Source organism: Otolemur garnettii, unplaced genomic scaffold (genome assembly GCF_000181295.1).
Source record: "Otolemur garnettii isolate 467f Iridium unplaced genomic scaffold, OtoGar3 scaffold00182, whole genome shotgun sequence".
NCBI classification, from domain to species: domain Eukaryota; kingdom Metazoa; phylum Chordata; class Mammalia; order Primates; family Galagidae; genus Otolemur; species Otolemur garnettii.
Genome location: NW_003852577.1, coordinates 135,166 through 159,883, shown reverse-complemented (window position 1 = coordinate 159,883; position 24,718 = coordinate 135,166). Strand labels below are relative to the sequence as shown.

General features: G+C 35.5%; 1 protein-coding gene across 2 annotated transcripts in view; it reads right to left on the bottom strand.

Annotated features, from left to right (window-relative positions):
* Window positions 1–24,718, bottom strand: part of INTS6 (integrator complex subunit 6) — an 88,598-nt gene that overhangs the window by 13,801 nt on the left and 50,079 nt on the right. For both annotated transcript variants that reach the window (XM_023507426.1, XM_003800712.3), the window contains 6 exons: window positions 16,024–16,207; window positions 11,561–11,686; window positions 7,196–7,350; window positions 2,897–3,049; window positions 2,635–2,767; window positions 1,370–1,464 (listed from right to left, as the gene is read on the bottom strand). In XM_023507426.1, coding sequence (XP_023363194.1) covers window positions 1,370–1,464; window positions 2,635–2,767; window positions 2,897–3,049; window positions 7,196–7,350; window positions 11,561–11,686; window positions 16,024–16,207 — 846 coding nt within the window. The remainder of the gene's footprint in view (window positions 1–1,369; window positions 1,465–2,634; window positions 2,768–2,896; window positions 3,050–7,195; window positions 7,351–11,560; window positions 11,687–16,023; window positions 16,208–24,718) is intronic.

The window sequence follows — 24,718 nt, the reverse complement described above, 5'->3', positions numbered from 1 at the left end:
AAGCACTAGTGTCAAACTGGAATCAAACCCTAGCTCTGATATTTAACGCCCATCCACCTCTGGCTAAGTCCTCAGGATTGCTACAAAACATAACAGGTCAATCAACGGTCAACATCTCTAACAGTTCCTATTCAAAATATGTTTTTTCCTTTTCACCCTTTTATACAATGGGTGCTGTGTGCTAGACATTCAATACAACTTATCTCTTACAACTATAAAATATGCCATGTTCAAAGCTCAAGAAATTGATCCTCTAATTATATTAGTAATTACTTAGAAAGATTAGTTATAGCTACGTATTCTAATGCTACTGCATCAACAGCAGAAGAAATATGTGATAGTGGTTTTAGTTTAGTTCTTTTTGTTAAGAGGCTATTTTTCACAAACTAAATAAATCAATGTATTTAATAAAATATTTCTTACTGGTCTTACCTGTACACTAATTTTAAAGTAATCAAGTTTATTAAAAGCATATGGTTCTATGAAAACATACATTTATCTACCGATAAAGGTATTTCTGGATTTAAGAAATAATGCAACAAAAAGCATTTTGCACCCTTAAAAAGAAATACAGTCAGCCCTTTGTACCTGTGGATTCCACATTACACGAACTCAACCAACCACAGATCAAAATATTCAGACAAAATAAAAATGAGATTGCTGCATCTGTACTGAACACGTTTAAACTGTTTTTTTCTTGACATTATTCCCTCAACAATACAGTATAACAACTACTTACACACAGCATTTACCTTTTATTAGATGTAAGAATTAACCTAAAAATGACTCAAACCATACAGGAGGATGTGTATAGTTATATGCAAATATTATGCCATTTTATATAAGAGTCTTGAGCATCCCTGGATTTTGGTATACAGAGGGGTTCCTGTACCCAGTCCTTCACACATACCGAGAGATAACTGTAAATCACAAAACTTAAATTTAAAAGGGTACTGACAGTACAACAATCAAGGTTAAGTTCTAAAGCCAGACTGAATTCTAGATGTCCTCATGCCGCAGTGTGCTAACCATGAAGAGTGAGACAAGTCACCTTGGTGCCTTAGTTTCTCTGTCTACGGCATCATTTCTGCCTCATATGGTAACTATGAATTAAATAATGTCAATGCACATGAAGTGCTTAGGACAGTGTCTGGCCTAGAGTAAGCAGCACATACATGTTCTCACCATCATCACCATCATTTTTCTCCAACTCACTGAAACCTATCTGTACCTTTACATCTATATGGATCACTTGTACACTCAGTTTTCATTCCATATAATCTATAACAGCAATAAATGGAAGTATGAAACTATGAAAATAATAAAACATTTTATAACAAGCTCTATTTTTAAACAATAAAATTCTTACCCCGAGATAGTAGGGAGGCATTGTCTTCAAATAACTCTCAAACGACTGTCTCCATTTCAATGTTGGTTTTGCTTTATGCACTTTAAACAAGTCATCTAGAAATATATAACATACACTATCACTGTTCATTGTTTTTACATGTAAATCAAGTCAAAGTAGTTTCCTTTTTAAAGTCTGCTTTGTTCCATGTGAGAAAGTAACATCAGATGTAAGTTGCCCTTTGTTTTTTTGAGACAGAGTCTCACTCTGTTCCCTGAGCTAGAGTGCAATGACGTCATCACAGCTCATAGCAACCTCAAATTTCTGGGCTCAAGCAACCCTCCTGCTTCAGTCTCTGGAGTAGCAATCACCACACCTGGCTAATTTTTCTATTTTTAGTAGAGGTGGGGTCTCCCTCTTGCACAGGCCCATCTCGAACTCCTGGCCTCACATAATCTTTCCACCTTAGCCTCCCAGAATGCTAGGATTACAAGATGAGCCATTGTACCACCCAGACATAAGTTTTTAAGAAAATTAAAAGTAGTGAAGTTTCTGGCCTGGCATTTTCTATTTGTAATACCATTTTAAAAACAAAAAGGTACCAGTTATGGCCTAAAATTACATACGATAATAAAAATAGATAATGCACAAGGAAAATATATGTCCTACCTAGACATAAAACAGACATGAGGGAAAATAGTATGTACAACATTTTCTATAAAATATACCTACTAGTTATTTTGACCATGACTTTTAAATTTGGTGTGATTTCATGGATGGAAAGACGTTTTCTCCAATAGCACTCCTCTAATAATGATAGCCAAATGGTAACTAAAAACTAACTTTTTATCATATTACTCTGGACCAAATTACTTCACTTTAAAAAAGTCTGCCAATTGAAAATTATAGACAAATTCTTAGAAAATGTACTCAGGATCTTACAACTATGGTATGCTTCTACAAAGTGCCTTATACACCCAGTAGAAAGCCTACATTACCAATTCCAAGAATGTTAGAAATCTAACTTGCAGAAAAATTAGAATATTTAATTTGAAAATTTAAAATACAGTAATATTATTAATTGGCAGACTAAAAGGTGTTTTAATACCGACTTTCAAATTACCACAAACATGAACAGGTTGTTATGATTATTTCTTTAGTAGGTTTAACATTTCAGAATATTCAAAATATTTTCATTAATTTCCAGAAGGTAAGAAGAAGAACAAAGAAATGTTTCCTAACATCTGTGTTTAGGAGAATTGCTGTGTGTGACAAGAATGACTTACCTAAAAGGGGAAGGAGGACTGGGTAATTGTAAGGCATCACAAATAAATTGACACAGTTCAGTGCTGTACTGGCTTTCAAGTAACCAAAAGGATGACCAAGTTCACTATATTTAGCACTATTGCTCACATATACCTGTTAAGAAGGAGTGGTTAAAATTTTGTATTTAACAACCTTTAAAGAATGTTATATAAACCATTGATTCAACTTAGTATTTTAAGAAATATCTCACGTAAATTTTTAAATTACTATTGTTCAGCTCACCTGCCAACATGTTTGAGGAGATTTCCTTTCCAGGATAAATTGAGTCAGGGGTGAAGGTTCCAATTCGTATTTGTCAAAAGGAAGTTTGTCAATAACCATTGGTTCACAGTCTGTACAGGAAAACTTGACGACAGGATGAGATGTACGAGGTGGCTAGAGGAAAAAGTCTTATTATTACTATTTACACAAAATGCTGCAAGCATTCAGTTTAAGTATTCCTCATTGTTAAAATTTACTCAGTTCCTCGATTTCGCTGGTGAGTACAATTTATAGCTAAAAGCTACACTAAGCTGAAAGAAATACCGCAGAACCTCTACAGCTGACCACCTCAAGTTGACTTACTTTTCATGGACCAGACATGGACCACATGCACATATCAGCACAGTAGGCCTAGCTCCTTATGCTGTCCACCTCTGTTATGTTGGCCAGTTTGTTACACGGTTCCTTAGGTGGCCAACTTACATTGAATACACAATGCTTAAATTATACATTTAATATTCACAAGAAAAAGGCAAACACTTTAAATCTAGGAAAAATGAAAATCATTTTAGCTCTCAGAATCAAATTTACTAGAAGTTAAATGTAAAACTTTGGAATCAAATGAGTACTCATTAATTTTTACATCTAAGAAATAAGAAATGCATAGAAACTTTCCTAAGTCTTCATTTGTAGCAATTAACTTACTTATATATAAGTAAGTTAGTAGCCCCCAAACTCAGGACACACCTTCATCAGTTTATGAATGTACATTAGGATACGCATATATTTACTTCTAAATTATTTACAAATATTAATTCATACATATGTAATATGTACCAAAATAATATTAATATAGGAGAAAAATGCCTGTGGTACATACACCCTACTTTGGAGATCCTGTTCTGGAAGTATAAAAGATATAATACTTTTTTTTTTTTAAAGGTACATTATCCCCTTATTTACCCTTTAGTAGTCTCCCTTAGAAATCACACTAACTGTGAACAAGATACGAGCTGCAAGGAAATAATTTGAAATTTCACAGCCATAAAGGACTCTAGTAGCCCACTCAGGGGCTGTTCCATGGTGCCTAACCTACAGCCTACAGACTGTGCTCATCTGTGGTGTTGGGTATCACGAAAGTTAGGACAGATCTTTTTTTTGCTTATCAGCTTTCGTTAGTGTTTATATATTCGATGAGTGGCCTAAGACAACTCTTATTTTTTTCCAGTGTTCAGCAGGGTGGAAAGTAAGTTGGGCATTCCTAATTACCCAAATCTAGCATGTCGGAACCAGAACCAGGTTTTTCTCATTCCCCCTCATGTATCCAACTACCTACTGAACATAACCAGACTCTTCCAGACATCCCTTAGAAACATTATATCCAATTCACTGTATTTTCCCTAAACCACAATACCTACTCTAAAAACCTTTAACCTTTCTCATTCTCCATATTTAACTGTCAGAAAGAACTAGCCAAAATGATAATCACAAACTCTAAGGCACTTACACACAATCATGGCAGGTACTAGGTGCTATCTTCTGTCACTACTAAATTCTCGTATTAGACTAGTCCAACTGCTTTTTAATTACTCTCCCTAGTCAACCCTCCTCCAATCAGTCCTATGATCATGAGATAGAAATACGATCATATAATTCCCTATCTAAAATTATTTCGTAAAAGTAGTAGCCAATCACCTAAAAATAGTGTCCAAACCTTCAGTATCCATATGAAGACCTGCCTTCCCACCACCATGCCACACAGACCCTATGCCCTTGCTACACCAACTATGTAACAGTTGCTCCAATCGGTCATCACCTTTCAGGCCTCTATTTCACATGTCAACCCTGACTGCTTTATTATTTTCTCCTCTGTATGTTGCAAACAAATTAAGTTTTGAAGAATGAGTTGGCAAGTACCAAGCTCTAAGAAACTTCTCCCTTGACACCCTTCCCTCCCTGTACTCCAAACATACACCAGGTTTAGGTCTCACCTCTTCTGGCTCTCCTCCGCCCTCTATTATAGGTGGCACACTGTACTCTCTGATATGTCAGTGTCCGACATTCAAGAGGGTAAGCACTGTGTTTCCCTCATCTTGTACCCCTATGCCTATCATGCACCTGACCACATAGCTTACTGAATTGTTCAGTCATGAAATATACATTTTTTTTTCAGGTTAATGTGAAGGTACAAACAACTAGGTTACAACATTTGCATTTGTTAGGTAGAGTCCCTCTTGTAGTTCTGTCCCACAGCCAGGAGGTGTGCCACAGACCCTTACACTGTGCCCGTTAGGTGGGAGCTCATCAATCCCCCTCTCTCCTCCCCTTTCCCCCATGCCTTGTTCTCTCTTCCTCCCAACTTGAACTGAGTTTTTCTCCTATGTGGGCAGAAATACAATAACTTTTTTTAATAAAAAATTGAAATCCAAGAAGAAAAGTGGAGGGATAAATTTCTAGAACCTGGCAAAGAAAATTTTGCATAAAATTATTGTCTAATCCCCAAAACAATCCTATAAGACAGGAGTTATTTTTTCCATTTAACAAATGAGAAACTGAAGCTTAGAGAAGATAATTAACCAAAGGCACATAGCTAATTCACAACCAGTCTCTAATAAATCACAATTCATTTCAGTAGCAATACTTCTTGTTTGAAATGCTATTATAATTTATAAAAATTTCATATCCGCTCTAATACCCTTTAGTTACTAAATTTTGCAAGTTCTTTCCAATATTATTTCTTTTTTATGATTTTTCTTCCATCATTTTAATTTGAACTCTTAACATCTCTTACATGAGCCACATCAATAGCCCTCCAGGGAGCCTGCCTGTCCTTCCAACTCTATCCCCTTCTAATCTTACTACATATAACCATCACCAAGTAAATTTTTCTCAATTAGCACTCTGTTAAAAGTGACTATCTTCAACTGTTCTTTGATTTCCACTAAAAAAAAGCTCATATTCCTTAACCTTCCATTTAAAGTTATTTCTTTAAATGGTTTCTTTAATAGCACTTTCAGTGTCCTATACAAATAGTATGATTCACTCATACTTAGCTTCTTGTAACTCTTCTAAATACATCTTGTTCATTTCCACTTTCAAAATTTTTTGTCAAAGTATAAACTCCTCCAGCTGAAAACTACCCACCCACAATGGCTTGCAACAATTTATAATGGGCCACTAAAATAATATTAATAAATAAGGCTTATGATATTGGTTTTGGATTTCTTTCCTTTATAACTTAAATACTACATGTAAATTTAGTAGATGTTAAATAAACACAACATAATGAATAACCGTCAAGGTATATCATGTAAAATGTTACGTTCTTCATGAGTCTAAAGACCTCCAGAAGAGAAAGTGAAATTACTAAGGTAATTGGTAAAAAGTTTCTCTGTAAGGACAGACTAAAAAAATAGGATGGTTCAATAAAAAAAAAGTTATAAGGAAGATAACTCAGTAATACTTATAAAACCTTAATTTTATATGCTAGTACATTAAATACCTAATGAATAAAGGAAATATCACTTTATAGAATTTACAGAGACTCAAAGCAAAAATTATCCTGAAAAGCTAATACAGATTCAAAGTATAAAATGTATCAAGAAAGGTTCTAAGTAACAGCTGCATGAAGACTAATGATCTTTGAAATACAATTCCTATCTATAAGTAATTGTCAAAGAGAATCACTGCCATGTTCTACTATAAAATATTCCTTAATTCCTTAGGGAAAAACATTAATCTGAAAAAAATAATGTACTGAGACCAAACAGTTATTTGCATAAATGTATCCTTTTAAAAACTCATATACATAAAATGAATAACGGCAATTCACCGTGATCATTCAAGCATCAGTATTCCTAAAAATTCATGTTAACAAATCTTTTCTAGCTTAAATCTCCAATCTCTAACACTGGATATATAAAACCAAGGAGGTCCAACATCAATTTCTAAAACTAAGTCCTAAATGATTGCAGGCAAACTATTAGAATTATTTCCTAAACCTTCATATAAATTCTAAATTGTGTCCTAGAGAAAAGCCCTCATGTTACTTTATGTTTGGAGTCTAAAGAGGAAATTGTTACATTTATGGTTCTGAACCCAGATGCCAAAAATGTAAGCACTGTATTAGATTCTAAACGAAACATGCCCTCTTCAGTTAATTCATAATGAATGATACAGTACACCAATGCAAGGAACAGCACTTTGAACATCCCCTAAAAACTAACCATGCCTTTAACTTACAATAGTGTTTATTTAAAACTAATGTAAAAGGCAACTAACTGGTTACTGTTACATAGTTACAGTCTCTCTTGTACTTACTAGTGTTGGAGAATTTTGATCTGGCCAAAAAGATTCTGGAACAGGCCAATGACCTATAGGAACCCCAGTTTTAGGATTTGGTCTGACATATATGAGTTTGTGACAGCTATGCCATGGCTGAGATCCAAAAGGCCTTGATATATCTGGCTGCCCATCTATAGCAAAGACATTAAGACAAAGAAAGCATGTTATCATTATAGGGGGGGAAACATAAGAAGTTACATTATATTGATTACTACTTAAGTTAATAAAAATGCCTTAATACTTTTCAGCGCTGGATTTTCCTAAAATGGCAGAATATTATGACTTATCAACATTGAGATGATGTTATAATGCATTAGACAGTAATGTCTGCAAATTCCAACTACAGGTTCACCAGCTTCAAGGAGATCCCACGGCATCACCTGCTTTCCCAGTCACAGCTCGTACTTGCACATGTGTTTAACAATGACATGTTTCCTCCAGTAGATAAGAACAAGCACCCAACGTGCTGTGCCTTCTTTATCATCGTCTCTCCAATGTTAAAAATCGTGCCAGCCACACAGTAAATACTATGTTAAGTATTGCTAATTGCCTATTTCTTAGTCACCATTTTAACTAAAGCCTAATAATAATAACAACAAAAACTGATATGCAAATCTGGATACAAACACCTTTTGTTGGAGACACAGTCTCAACTCTACAGCCTAGCTAAGACTATAGGTGCTTGCCACAATGCCTGGCTAATTTTTCTTCTTTTTTAAGTAGTGACAGGGTCTCACTTTGCTTAAGGCTGGTTTCAAACTCTTTTCTTAATACAAATAATGTAAAGTCACCATCTTTTTTAGTGACTGAAATAGTATTCCATGGATATATATAGCACAGCTTGTTAATCCATTCCTGGATTGGTGGGCATTTAGGTTGTTTCCACAATTTGGCAATTGTAAATTGAGCAGCAGTGAACAGTCTAGTGCAAATGTCCTTATAATTAAATGATTTTTTTTTTCTTCTGGGTAGATGCCCAGTAATGAGATTGCAGGATCAAATGGGAGATCTAATTTGAGTTCTTTGAGGATTCTCCATACTTCCTTCCAAAACAATTGTGTTAGTTTACAGTGTAAAAGTATTCCCTTCTCTCCATATCCACGCTAGCACCTGTGGCTTTGAGATTTTGTGATGTGGGTCATTCTTACGGGGGCTAGGTGACATCTCAGGGTGGTTATGATTTGCATTTCTCTGATAATTAGGGACTATGAGTATTTTTTCATATACTTATTAGCCATTCATCTGTCTTTACTTTAGAGAAGGTTCTATTCATGTCGCTTGCCCAGTGATACTGAGATTATTGGCTCTTTTAATGTTGCTTGAGTCCTCTGTAGATCCTAGTTTACAAGCTTTTGTCTGATCCATAATATGCAAATATTTTTTCCCATTCTGCAAATTTCTAAACCTATTTGGTTGTTTCCCATTCTATTTGCTTTGGTTGTCTCCTTAGCTGTACAGAAGCTTTTCAGTTTAATTAAGTCCCATTTGTTTATTTTTGTTGTTGTTGCAATTACCACTCACATCTGCTTTATAAAGTCGTTCCCATGCTGATACCTTCAAGTGTTTTCTCCACACTTTCTTCAAGGATTTCTATTGTTTTGTGTCTTAGATATACATCTTTTATCCATCTTGAATCAATTTTAGTGAATGGAGAAAGGTGCGGGTCCAGGTTCAGCCTTTCACATGTGGATATCCAGTTCTCTAAGCATCATTTGTTGAATAGGGATTCTTTCCTCCAGTGTATTTTCTTATTTAGTTTATCAAAGATCAGGTGTCTATAAGGTATTAGTTTCATCTCATGGTTTTCTATTCAGTTGCAGATGTCTGTCTCTATTTTTGTGCCAATACCATGCTGTTTTGATCACTAAGGCCTTGTAGTACAGCCTGAAGTCTGGTAGGCTGATAAACTGGCTTTGTTTTCATTACTAAAATTTGCCTTAGTTATATGGGGTTTTATCTGGTTCCATACAAAATGAAGAACTATTTTTTCCAGTTCTTCAAAGTATGCTTTTGGTATTTTAATGGGGATTGCACTGAATCGGTAGATTGCTTTGGGAAGTATAGATACTTTAATAATGTTGATTCTTTCCAGCCATGAGCATGGTATGTTCTTCCATTTGTTAATATCTTCTGTGATTTCTTTTCTTAGGATTTCATAGTTTCCTAATTTATAGAGGTCCTTCGCCTTTTATTAGGTATATTCCAAGGTATTTGATTTTCTCTGAAGCTACCGTGAAGGGAATTGTGTCCTTGACTAGCTTCTCATCTTGTCTTTTATTGGCATATACAAAGGTTACTGATTTGTAGACATTGGTTTCATATCCTGAGACATTACTGTATTTTTTGATTTTCCAGGAAACTTGGGGTTGAGTCATTGGGGTTCTCTAAATATAAGATAATGTCAGCAAAGAGGGAGAGTTTGACTTCCTCTGTCCCCACTTAGATGCCCTTATTACCTTCTCTTGCCTGATTGTATTGGCTAGAACTTCCAGGACTATGTTGAATAGTAGTGGTGATAGAGGATAATCTTGTATGGTTCCAGTTCTAAGTGGAAAAGCTTTCAGTTTTAGTCAATTCAGTATAATATTCACTGTTGTAGATGGCTTTGATCAGTTTAAGAAATGTGCCATCTATGCCTACATTCCTCAGAGTTCTAATTAGAAAAGGATGTTGAATTTTATCAAATGCTTTTTCTACATCTATTGAGAGGATCACATGATCTTTGTTTTTGCTTCTGTTGATATGGTTGAATATCTATATCAATATCTTCTGTTGAATTACACTTATGAACTTGCTATGTTAAACCAGCCTTGCATCCCTGGGATGAAACCTACTTCATCATGATGTATAACTTTTTAAATGAGAAGTTATAATCTCTTGGCTAGGATTTTATTGAGAATTTTTGCATCTATATTCATTAGTGAAATTGGTCTGAAGTTCTCCTTTTTAGCTGGGTCTTTTCCTGGTTTTGGTATCAGGGTGACAGAACGTGTTGGGGAAGATTCCTTCCTTCTCAATTTTCTGGAATAGTTTCTGTAGAATGGATATAAGCTCTCCTTTGAAGGTTGACAAACTGTGGTGTAAGGCCATCTGGACCAGGGCATTTTTTTATTAGATTTTTTATTGTTTCCCTGATCTCAGGGCTTGAAATTGGTCTGGTTCAGGAGATCTGTTTCTTCTTGATTTAAGTCTAGGAGAGGGTGTGATTCCAGGTATTGACCTATTTCCTCCACATTCAGATTTCTGGGCATAGAGTTTCTTGTAGTACTCAGAGATGATCTCTTATATTTCTGTGGCTTCTGTTAGTTCCCCTTTATCATTTCTGATTGAAGTTATGAGAGATTTTACTTTTCTGTTTCTAGTTAGTCTGATGAAAGGATTATCTACTTATTTTTTCAAAAAACCAATTTTTTGTTTTGTTACTTTTCTGCATGATTTTTTTGTTTTCAATTTCATTAATCTCTGATTTAATTTTGGTTATTTCTCAAACTCTTGATCAAACGATCCTCTCCACCTCAGCCTCCCAGAGTGCTAGGATAATGGGTGTGAGCCACTGCACTCAGCCTTCAAACACCTATCTTTAACCTAAAAATAATTTTAACAAAATAGTAACTCCCTTCAACAACTCAGTCAACATTTAATTAGTGGCTAACTATAAGCCAAGTATTAAAATAATTTAAACACATTCTATGTCTCCCAAAACAACTAAAACAATTCTTTGAGTTTTCTGGTTTTTTAAACCAGATGCTATACAACTTAGTCTTATCCTCATTCTTTCATTTCCATGACTTTTCTCCTTTCCCACTACCCACTCCAGGGGACACCTTTGCCAAGTGTCATTAATGACTTTCCAATCTTGAGATAAGTTACACACAACGCAGAAGGTCACAGGTATAAACCGTCTATTGGTTCTAGTATGATGTCTTACACCCACTGGCTATTGGAAAAAGTCTATGATCACAGAAGCTGAGAATAAACATCTAGAGTTGAACACTCCAGGGAATTAAAAGACACGGAATAAATACATATATTGGAAAGGTGCAGAGGTATAACACCACAAAGGAAATTAAGAGGTTCCTTATCTGTAAATGCTTAAAATGCTTTTTGGCTCTTATTAAAATTTCAGGCAATAAACAATCATTAATATGAAAAGATAATGGTACTGAACCACCACCAGTTTATTCTGACTTTCTGTGTCATCTTCCTTCTTTACCAATAGCAGTTTTTTCACCTTGATAATACAGCTTTGTCAATTTCAAGGGCAAATTATAGTAATATTTTTTATTGTAGTTGAGTAAATGATAAAGCAAGTTTAAAATGTCTATATGAAAAGTACAATACCTTCTACAGGGGAAGGATCTGGTCCTGCTTTTTCAAAGTTTATTACTACCCCACTTTGCACTTTCTGCACCAAGGACTCCAGACACTGATTAAGCATTCTTGGAGAACAAACAGAATATGAGCGGCCTGAGATTAAAAAGAAAAAAGCAGAGAACAGGGAAAAAAAAGAATAAAAACTGGTTAGCTGTAAGAATTTCTACCTTTATTAGGAAAAAACCATGGTGGGGTTTCTGACAGTACTAATTTAACAAAAGTTCAATGATAAAGATGGACTTATTTCATCAACTTATGAAAGAATGAACAAAAATAGTTATTTCCAACCAACCAACAATCTCATTTTGAAAGATTATGTATATTTTTTACTTTAATAACAGGAATTTAGAACACAAAACTCAGTCTGAATAAACCATACTAGGGGGAAAAAAATCACACATACATATATAAATTATGTACATAAAAACACTATTTCTGTTATCCAATATATTAATAATTTATCTTTAACATACACACATATGCACACAACATCCAGTAATTATCTCCCCCAAATTTTATTCCTGAGTAACAAAAAATACTGTCACTGAGATTTACATTAAGCACAGAACAGATATTTAATAACTATTTAACTAGCCTGCTGGCAATTTTTACAAGTGTTAAATATTTGCATTTTAATATACAGATGGCAGCATGTCTTTTTCTGACTTTCATCTGACTCACAGACTTGATAATTCACCTATTTTAAATGGATACCTCTTTCATATATCTTAACCTAAAATACTTTCATTTCAGTTCAGAAGCATTAAAATGCTAGTTTTTGGGGTTTTTTCCCTAAGATACCAGTGAAAAAGTCTATTAAACAGGATTTTCAACATAGGTATCTAGACCTTTGCTGTCCCATACTGTAGACACTTAGCCATATGAGGCTACTGAGAACTCAAAATGTGGCTAAGTCTGAATAAAGATGTACAGTTATACACCAGATTTTTTATCTCATTGATAATTTTAAAATATCTATTTCATGAAGTAATAGTTTAGATATAGATCTAAAGAAATATATTATTAAAACTAATCACACCCATTTCTTCTTATTTTCAATGTGGCTACCATGAAATTTATAATTACAATATGGAACTTCAATCATATTTTTAATACAAGTGCTGATCCAGACCAACACTTAAAAAAACAACAGAAAAAACTTACTTTCACCCAAACACCTTGCAAAGTTATTTGTTAATAAGCGCAATATCAAGTTCTACACTCCCACAAATTCCACCTATTGCATCAGAACACAGCTGCAACGTTCTGTTTGACATATGGAGTTTCTCTATCAACTTGTATGTGATCTGCTAATGGCTGCCCAGAAAGAGAACATCAGGCAGGAGTAATTCAACTCCTCAAATTCAGCTTTACTCAGAAAAACAAGTGTCTTTCCGAACAACATAGTTGTATACAATAATGATGAACATAATCATAAAAATATCTACCAATTACTGAGTACCCATGTGCTGGCACTGTTCTAATCATTTTATCGTATTAACTTAATCCTAACTACCTACTACCAACGAGAAAAGTGAGGCTTGGGAAGTTACTTTTCCAAGTTAGTATAGTAATACAAACACGATTCAGTACTTAAAAGCTTATATAGAAGTTGAGTATCTTATTGCATGAGATTTAAGCATTCCTAGGATGTCATTAAAAAACAAAAATCTAAAAAATTTTAAAGTATATAACCGTGGCAATCCTCTACTTTCCTAACCAATTACTTGATTAGAAAAATATAAGCAAATGAGTTATGATCTCAACATGAAATAAAAATTACTAGCAAAGATATTTCAGGAAGATTACAGAAAAGATAAATAAACATTGGTTATTTGGCAAATAATAAAACTCCATTAATCTTTTGAAAGTTAGAAAGAGCAAATTTTGTTATCTTTATAAAGTGAATCTATATTCTGCATGATGTTCCTCTTACACTTACTCATCACTATGCCAAAGCTCACTCCTTAGAACATATGATCCTTTGTGCTAAAGCATGAAGTTTTCAGGATCACCACTCACAATAGTGTAAAACGATATTATCAACTCCTTCAAGGCAAGAAGCTGTCTCACTTTGTGTTATGTTAGGTGCACAGGAAAAAAAAATTAAAACTGAATATAGTAAGTCTGAAGGTAGTATTAGCATCTTAGTAAAATAAGGCAAAACAATATTTCCAAGTTGCACAACGATCTTATTGACTCTCCAAAGACTTTCTCATCACACGTAGAAAATAAGAAAATATTTATTGTGGCCTAAAAGGCTATTCAGTATTTGGCCCCTGCCTACTCTCTAAACCTAGCTGTTACTCTCTGCTTTGAACCTTCTTGTTGGCTTCCAAATACACATAGTCCATGTCCCTCCCTTTACCATTTCCCTGTTTGGATCTTTATGTAATTAACACCTTTATTCAGGTCCTTGCTCAAATGTTATCTCCTCAGAAGAAAGCTTCCCTAGAATATTCATTCTCTGTCTCAAGTTAATCTCTACTCCATTACCCTAATTGCCTAAAATATTATTTACCATTTTATAAGATTATTATCTGTTGCCTAGGGCAAAGATATAAGCTTTCAGTCCAATGTTCCTGCTATAGTCCCAGAATCTAGAACAGTTATTTGGCAGAGTGGGCACTCATTAATTACTTGGTATCGAAAGAAAAATGCTTGTAATGACTACAATTACACAACTCTTTTTAAAAGCCTACATAGAAATACAATAAAATATTATTTTGGCAAATAGGTCATTTCCAATTTTTCCTTTGTGCATGTGAAAAATAAATGTATACACAAACACACAACTCTTAACACTAAGTTAAAAAATGCCTAGGAATTGTTAGCAGTGATTACATATTTGGATAGTGCAATACCAGTAAGTATTCACTTTTTTGTTCTTTCTCCTTTTCTGGCATTCTACAAAACCTTCCTAAATGAACATTCTTCCTTTCAAATTAAACAAAACAAAACAAAACAAAACACACTATTCAAAGATATGAAAAGGTGAGTGGCACTGAAGCAGTTTCCATAATTACTGGTAAGAACATGGAAAGGAGCAAACGAACTATTATATCAGGAGGAATTCAGAATGTGTATTTAGGGAAAACTTCCTAATTTCCTGACTAAGATTTTGGAGGTCACTGAAAGATTCCTAAGTTACCAAGGTGACTTCAGAATCTTCTCTGGACATGTTTCAAAGAATAAACAAAATAGCTTTAGTATTTTACTGCCTGCAGGCACGGACAGTAACTACTACATAATGTCTCAAGGTTCTTTTCAAACTCTCTGATTCTAGCACTCACTTCATTTCATACTCTCAATATCCCTAATCCTAGAAGACAAAAGTTACAGTACACGTAGTCCCAAAACTTCATCATAATTCTAACTTCAAACTAAGTAACTCATAGTAAGGAATTTCCAATGTGAAGATGTTTAAATTATAGCCTCAAAGTTCAAAGCCCTTCACAATTTGTTAAAAACCTTAGCATTAAAAAAAAAAAAATCAGGATATTAACAAGTGGATCAATTAAAAGCTGAAAACTAAAATTTCATGAACACAAATGTGCATCCTCCCACAGAAACAAGTAGGACTGTCACTGAAAAATATCATCCAATTATCAGCAGTGAATCTTTAAATTTAGATAAACAAGCTGCTTCTTAACTTACTTAACCAAGCATATTGCATTAAATGTGTAACGAGATCATTCTGAAAACACTGTTCACAGAAAATATTCCTGTGGTATTTCTAAATTATGCATATGCCTTTTTTCCTCTGTAAATTAAAATGTGAAGCCCATTATAGAAGTTCACAAAAAGCATTCTATAAAATGGGAACACATTATAAGTTTCCTAACTTACCTACTTCATATACCTGTGTAAGGTCAATCCCTTTTCGTCCGTGAATTTTGAGGATTTCCAAAACTCATATAATTTTGAAGAAAGGCACCTACATTATTGATTATAACTGCATTTTCTCTTACGTAGCTGGCTATGGTGGAATCTCATTAGAGCACCACAGACTCTCTGGAAACTATGTCATAGGTCCTTATCACAGGTGAAAACAGCAGACTGTTAGACTTGGACCTTTTAATACCAAATGCCTAGGTATTTGGTTCACACTGTTCACAGAAAATATTCCTAAATGACTCCTTAATAAATCACTAACAGTCTTTATAAATAATAAAATTAGTTTAACTACTTCAAATATCAAAATTTTCTATAGAAAAAATTACTATATTAATCATCATATCCAATATAACCATATTCTATTCAAATCAAGATTACAGACAATCATCAATAAACACAGTTTTAAAACTGTACATCTAATAATTGCTAATATTAACTTGCTAAATAAAAACAAACATGGGGGATTTGAATGTACATTTGAAAATCTTCAGATAAAATTTGCTATTAGTCACAAAATTATTGCCAACACTTACCACCTGTCACCTCACACATTGGTGTGATTGCAGAATCATCTAAAGGCACACCTGTCAACTGTTCTGATTCTACTGACATGGTGCCAGGCAATCGCAACACTAATGCAAAAAGCCTCTGATCCCAGCGAAAAGGTTCCTTGGTCAATTCACTTCCAGGCAAAGGAGAATTAAGAGGTAAATGGAGCTAAAAGAAGGGGAGGATAAAAAAAAAAAAAAATCAGTAAGATTTCCACATACTATTTTTTGAAAATGCTATTTTAATTCAAGTAAGTGTTTACATTGAAACTGCACTGAGTCTCCTAACACTCCCAAAACAAGTTCAAATATAAAATCTTCTTCAGATAAAGCTAAAATAGCACAAGATGTTATTTTAATTTTCTTAAACTTTAACGGTATGAACTGAAAAAAAATTTTATTATTGTATTTCAGACAGACTCAACTACCAGGTACTAGGCTGTTTCCGATTAAATCATATCATTTAATCATAAAACAACACTCTGATAAATGTTACTACACCTATGCTCTATTAACAATTTTAAATGTGCTTCATTTTATACAAGACAAACATTCCCAAAATATTTGCATCAAAGTATATTTTGTGACTTTAGTTACATATCAAATGTATTAAAAGCAGTGGTTCCTACCACATCTGAGAGTAAATGTAGAGAGGTTGGGGTTTTCTCTGCGTGTGTTTTAACAGATGTTTTGCCCCAGGCCTGCTAAATTAGAGCCTCTTCTAAGATTCTTAAGAATCTTAAAAAGCTTTCAAGTGATTCTAACAAGCTCCTCCGTACCAACAAGAGTAACAGTATACAAACAGAATCCACATGTTGATCTTAGGATCACAAAATGAGGACAACCAAACATGATGTGCAGTAAAAAGTTCACAATATTAACTATAAAGGATTTGTACCAAAATAAATGAATAAATAAGAAAGAAAAGGTTGAAACTGAACTTAATTAAGCCTGCAGTTCTAATTACTAGTTAGTCATACAGGGAATACTGGGGATAGAAGAATAAGTTCAACACCATCATCACAAGGGAGCAATCTGTCAGATCCAAACTATGGGACATGACATAATTTCTCCAATAAACCAATGGCATGAAAAAGCAAAGAAGGAGAATGAGAAGGGGTTGGAACTATCATAGAATAACAGATAAAACAAAAACAAATAATTTTGAGATAACAGAAAAATCTGAAATACATGTTACTATTTAAAGTGTGATATAATGGTATGTATGCCATTTAGGAAAACTCTGAACACTTAAACTAAAAATTTTAAAAATGAAGTCCACAATCAGTTCAGGACTAATTTCTGTAATTATTGGAATGGTTTTCTTTAAATATAGAGCACAGTTTAAAATTATCACTTCTAAATTAATTATAAGAGTTTATAATAACAATTTTTTCAGAAAGCAAGACCTAATTATAATTATACTGCATACAGACTTTCTAAATCTCAGACAGAGAAGGCTTCTAAACTTCATGGGGGCTCATTCTACTTGATTTACAATTCAAGTTTCTTCATTAACTTACATCAAACTATTAAAAAAAGAATTCCAACTCTATTCTAGGATGAGGAATCCCAGTGAAGCTGTGCTGGCATCTCTTTACAAAAGATTCATGGCCACAAGAATAAGCTACATGACTCCATCCTCAAGATCAGCCAAGTTTTTGTAACTGTGGACAGGAGTCCTGAGCTCTTTCTCTGGCACTGGTGTTACTTAAGGCAGAAGGCAGAGATAATAGGGAAAGAATGCTGAAGAAATCTGGGCCAGAATGTTCTCTGAGGAAAGTTCCCCAACGCCCTGTGACAACAGTACACAGTTGAGGAACTCTGGATCCTTGATGCTATTACCACACCCTACCAGAAATAAATGAGAAAGTACTGTTTACCTCTCCTTTTATCCCAGACCAACCACCTTTGTATTTGGGAAACACAACTACCAAGTGCTTAGTCACTTTCTCTCTAAGATCACAGAAAGGTCAATGAATCAGTGGCAAGCAATGGTTGAAGGTTTCCACATTTAATGCTGTTGCTTTACATAATAGCAGATACATGGAACTGTCTCAGAGTCAGAGGGTAACAGGCGCGTGGCACGCGCATACCCACACACACCCCAGCATCTGCAATGCAAATAATGGAAAATGAAGAGACTGGTCTTGGGCTGTGCAAAGCTCAACCACAACACATCTGAAGTACAAAACCAACAAGGACCACAAGCAATTTTGAAGCATTTTTTACACATAGTTGTTATATCAATTTTATAAATTTTTGGCAAATTTTTATTCATTTTTTAAAATTTCAAATTAATATGAGCATACAAATTTTTAGATAACCTTAAGTTGTAAAAGAACCCCTCACCCAGGGAGTGTGCTATACACCCTTGCATTGTGCCCATTTGGTGAGATCCCACTCAATGCCCTCTCCCCTTCTGCCAATTGTCACCCGCCTTCTCTCCCTATCCCCATACTAGACTATATTTGTGTTTTATTGTGCACATGAACATGTAATTCTTTACATATTGGTTTCATGTTAGTATTTAGTACATTGGATATTTATTTTTCCCCTCTTACAATACTTTACTAGTAAGAATGTGTTTTTTATTTCTAATTTCTCCCTCCTCAAATCACTGCCAACCTTTCAAAACCAACACGGGGAAAAGTCTGCTACAGCTGAAATGTATTAAGTGGCAGGCAAACAGAAACAGGAAAAAGATTAAAACCTGAAGCAAAAATATTCTTAGGAGGACAGAATCACTCCAAGTCTAGCATTTATAAGTTGAAATTCTAATGTGTTGAAATTACAAAAGGGAAATGTCTTCCTGCATATATGGACTTTGAGAATCAAAGCAAAGTGCACAGAAATCAAGCAGAAAATAGAAAACTAAACATTTGAAAAATGTGCAATAAAAATGGATCGTTCCCAAAAGAGGAAAATAGGCATAAGATAAAAATATCCAAGAAAATGGCCAGGCACAGTGGTTCACACCTGTAATCCCAGCACTCTGGAAGGCCGAGGCAGGTGGATTGCTTGAGCTCACAAGTTCTAGACCATCCTGAGCAACAGTGAGACTCCCCCATTTCTAAAAATAGCTGGGTGTTGTGGTAGATGTATATAGTCCCAGCTACTCAGGAAGCTGAGGCAAGAGACTCGCTTGAGCCCAGGAGTTTCAGGTTGCTGTGAGCTGTGACATCACAGCACTGTACCCAGGGTGATAGAGACTCTGTCTCAAAAACAAACAAGTAAACCCCAAGAAGTCCATATGGCCTATAAACATGTAGAAAGATGTACAAATATACCAGTTATCAAGTAATGTAAATTCAAGTAATGATGAGATACCATTTCACACCCACAAGATCAGCAAACATTTTAGACATTTGTCAATAACAAGTGATGAAAGAACAGAGCAACGGAGAGAACCCTCCAGCACTCCCGGTGGGCAAGGAAACATACAATTTGCTATCATCTGGTAAAGCCAAAGATGAACATATCCTACAACCCAGCAATGTCACTTCCTAGAGAAACTTATATATTGTCATAAGAAGTCATATAAAAAAAATACTGACTACCACATTTTTTGAAACAAAGGAAAACTAGAAACAACCTAGAAGCCCAATAAAGGAATCAATAACCTGGTCTGTTCACATACCACTTGAATGAATAAACTAGATCTCTAGAAACCAACATGAAAAGATCTCAAAATAATTGCAAGGCAGGTAATACAACACACACATATAAAAGAACATGAATCTAGAACGTAGAGTTTAATGAATTTTCACAAGTTAATTAAATGCACATAAGCAACAAGAATTCTTACAAGAGAGAGAACCTTACTGACTGATGTTCCCTCCAGTCATGACTCCTCCCACAAATTAATTCTGTCTGAATTTTAATTTTATATAATTAAGGATTATAGAGTATGGTCTCTTTGGCTTATAGTTTCCTTCCATCGTTACAGGGGTGACAGCCATTTGTAATGTTAAAGAGAGCTATATACATCATTCCTATTGCCACGTCATGTATGTGTGTGTGCATGACATAATTTACCCATTTTTGTGCTGACAGACATTGGATTATTTGGGTATATTATGAATAATACCACTATGAAAGTACATGTCGTTGTGGAAAACGTATGCATTTTTGTTGGGTATATCATACTTAGGCGTGGAATTACTGGGATTAATATATTTGCTTTTATCAGGTATTGCTAGAACAGTTTTCTGAAGTTGTTAGACGCTGTCTGTTTGCAAGGTTCTCTTTCATGTACTGAAGTTCTAAAACTCCAAAACAGAAAATAACAAAACTAGACAAATATGGCAGAAGTTTTTCCACTTATTCTTATCCAGAATATTAGATCACATTAATATGAAGATAATTACCAAAAGTAAATTATTAATTCAAGCAGTCATCTATACCTCTTTTATAACAATATCATTATTTAATACAAAACCAAAGACAAGAAAACTTCATATATACCTAAACACAGTAAGAGGAAGATTAGATTACTACTCTCAAAGCTTAGACCTTTATAAAGACCCTAACACAGAATTCCTCTTAACCTGCCTATTAATACAGCAAGAGGGCACTCCCTGAAAATTATGCATGCATCTGTTCACCATTTTTTATGAACCTATTAAAGCTTCTGAAAATTTAAAGTACTTCAAGAGTTCTGAAGACTTCTATTCCTGAAGAAATTTTATGTTTAAAGATAAGTCAACAAAAAGGTTAAAAATCACAGTACCAACTATCAAGGTATATAGCAGGATTTTTATTTCTGAACATGAAATGGAAAAATAGTTTTATAAGAGCCTTTATCTGGTCCCAGAAACTTTACTATAAGTCTCCGAATTGCTCATAGCACAGTGGTTACAGTGCCAGCATATGCACTGGGGCTGGTGGGTTGGAACTCGGCCCAGCCAGCTAAACAACGACAACTGCAACAAAAAAATAGCCACAGCATTGTGGCGGATGCCTGTAGTCTGAGCCACTTGAGAGGTGGTCCCAGCTACTTGGGAGGCTGAGGCAGGAGACTCGCTTGAGCCCAGGAGTTGGAGGTTGCTGTGAGCTGTGATGTCACAGCACTCTACCCAGGGTGACAGCTTGAGGCTCTGTCTCAAAAAAAAAAAGATAAAAGAAATTTATTTTTAAAGTGCAGTAAAGCCTCTGAAAGTTGACCATGCAAGGGACTATATCAAAGTGGTCCACATACGGAGTGGCCAACAAAAGGAAGCAGGCCTACTGTACTGATAAGCACATGCAGTGTGCGTCTAGTCTACGAAAATCAGGTCAACTTCAGGAGGTAGTCAGCTGTGGAGGGTCTGCTGTACCTTTAACTTAGCAAACATTTCCTAGTGCACAACCTAACCAGCTCCCAGATGAGGACCACACCAGAGCCCACCACAGTCAGACGGTTAAATACAGTTAAATAGTCAGGGCCGATCTGTGCCAACATTTAACGTTTGCCCGTGAAGGTGGATGTTGTGCCAACTACTTCTATCACTGAAGCAATTAAAATTATATGTAATTTTTACAATTGTACTTCCCACTTCAGTTTAAATGGTCTATTTACTTGGCTGCCTATCCCATGAGTTTGAGAGGGAACAGTGAGGAGGATCTGATTCTTTTGTTTCCCCCATGGTATTTGTCAAATAAAAGAATAAATGAGGTCCTACTCCTAGGGTCTTAGAGAAGTATAAGAGAAAGGTGCAAAGTGACAATTACATATCAGAGCACAAGCACCTCTCAGTTTCCACCAGTAAGAATCATGCTCCCTCCACCCCAACACACAAAGACATGAAATGAATGCAGAACTTGCCTGACACCTTGGTGGGGGGTAAAAAAAAAACCAAACAAATATTCCCATGCTGGTACCACAGCCAACTGCTCCATTCAGCTCAATGTACAATACTCATAGTAAGAATTTACATATGGATACACTTTCACTGAGGTCCACATGGGGCATAACTTCATAACCTTGTTAAGTTTTTGCTTTATTAATGGATATAAAGAACTTGGCCATATATTATTTCTTGTAAGTTTCTACCACACACTAACTTTTCTTTACAGTTGATTTCACTACTCCCTTAGTACCAACAAACTTGGCACAGTATCAAAGTAATCATGTCATTATAAATACACAAATTTTACTGTTATAATGAGGCTTTTAAGAAAATAAGAATGGCAATCATAAATCAAGCCATAAATCAGGAGTTATTTAACAAAAGGCAACACACCATTTACTGTAATTTCCTACTTTCAAGAAAAATGTAAGTGAATAGTTCATTGTAATGTGTACAACAGTAAAAGTATGCATAAGGTACCAAGAATAAATGATTTCCCTGGGGATGAACCAGGGAAGACTTCACAGAGGAAGGAGCAACTGAGTGAGTCTGAAGAACAAAATGTTTACTGAGAATCCAGAACCTCTTTGCAGGTGGGGAGAGGCAAGGCTGAATAAAGATTGTGATCAAGGTCAAGCATGATGGCTCACACCTATTATCCTATTGATACAGGACAGGTGGGCTGGAGGGTAGGCAAGGGGGGACCAAACCTCCTCCCCAGGCTCTAGTAGCCAGAGGGGCTGGACAACTGCTGTGGAGACACCAGGGCATCCATGTCTCCTCCCCCTTGCACTTCTGACTGAACAGGGAACCCCCATTTCCTCTGCCGAAGTCAATTTCATGTAAGTTTCCTAGGCCTCAATTCCATGAATGGACTGTGTCCATTTATTAATACATTCATTCACTTTGTCCCAGTGGAAGGGACTGTATCATTCATTTCCTATATATACTCCTGGACAAAGAGTCCAGAGGGAGACAAAAAGGAGACAGAGAGAGAGAGAGCTTTCCCTCCACTTGGGTTTTTTCTCTCTGCCAGAAGCTTTGGGGTTTTTGTATTCTTTTCCTTTCTGTAAATAAATCCTATCTTAACACTGATCTGTGGTCCGTGGATTCATTCTTCGAATCACCAAGACTAAGAACCTACTGCAGACAAAATTCTGGTATCACTAGCTCTCTAGGAGGCTGAGGTGGGTGGATTGCTTGAGCTCAAAGGTTCGAGACCAGCCTGAGCAAAAGTGCGACCCGCCCCCCGCCCGTCTCTACTAAAAAATAGAAAAACTGAAGCAAGAGGATCGCTTGAGCCTGAATTGGAAGTTGCTGTAAGCTATGATGCCACAGCACTCTACCCAGGGTGACAACTTGAGACTATCTCAAAAAAAAAAAAAAAAAAAAAAAATCAGAAACATAGTAGGCAAATATGCAACTACGTGGATGAAACAGGAGAACAGGGTGCTAAACCAAGCATAGAAATACAAATCTCACGTGTCCTCACTCATATGTGAGAGTTAAAGTCTAAAAACAATTGGTCTCATGAAGACAGAGAGTAGAATGAGATTACCAAGACTGATAAGGGGGATAAAGAGGGGATGCTTACTGGGTATAAAAATACAGTCAGCCAGACCCAATAAACAACGTTTGACAGCACAATGAAGTGACTAGTGTCAACAATAAGCTTTGGTACACTTTTAAAATAACTAGAAGAGGCCGGGAATGGTGGCTCAAGAGTGTAATTCTAGCACTCTGGAAGACTGAGGCAAGTGGATTGTTGAGCTCAGGAGTTTGAGACCAGCATCACTCCATCTCTATTAAAAACAGAAATTAGCCAGGCTTTGTAGAGGATGTCTATAGTCCCAGCTACTAGGAAGGCTGCAGCAAAAGGACAGCTCAAGCCCAAGTGTTTGAGGCTGCTGTGAGCTATGATGACACCACAGCATCCACCCAAGATGACAAAGTTAAGACTCTATCTTAAAAAAATAAAGTAGAAACAGTGGTACTGAAATGTTTCTAAAAAAATAAAGTAGAACAGTGGTGCTGAAATGTTTCTAATGCAAAGGAATGATAAATGACTGGGATGATGGACATCCCAATTACCCTAATTTGATTAACTCACATTGTATGCCTGTATCAAAACATCACATGTACCCTATAAACATATAACTACTGTGTACCTGTAATAACTAAAGATGAATTTTTTTAAATATAAGAGGCAAGAAATAACATAAAAAACAAACACTGAAAACCTAAATTAAACTTTAGAACTACTGAAGAGTGAAGTGCAAAGGAAAGAAAATGAGTATTTTAGGAAAGCCTTCAATCCTTTACAAATGTGTAGGCTTTTAATATAGAGAGATGGAGGAATGACAGTCAGGAAAGGGAAAGCATGAGAGGAAGTGGGGTGCATTCAGCAGCCCAGTTTAGGTCAAGTTCAAAGAAAAGGCAGAGGGATGATTAGAAATGTTTATCTCCTTAGTCATTCCCCAGTCCTCTCACTCTACTATTAATAACTCACAATCATCAATAACCTTGTTCTGGGCCTATGTCTTACTCAGCCTTGCAGTTTTGTCTCTGTCTGCCCCCTCCCAGGAAGCCAGTTCCCACATGATGAAGCTTGGACTGGACTACTGAACGGTGGAAAGACAGAGGCCACAGCCACAAGAAGCAAGATGTCCTTGCCGACAGTCAGAAACAAAGCTCTGGTCATTTAAATAGGACTATCTCGTTCGTATACTGCAGCCCCAACCCACAGAAGCATAAAATATAATAAACTGTTGTTCTGAGCCACTGAGTTTTGGGAGAATTTGTTACACAGCAATAGATAACTTAGAAAGCCATCAAATCTAGTGGAGACT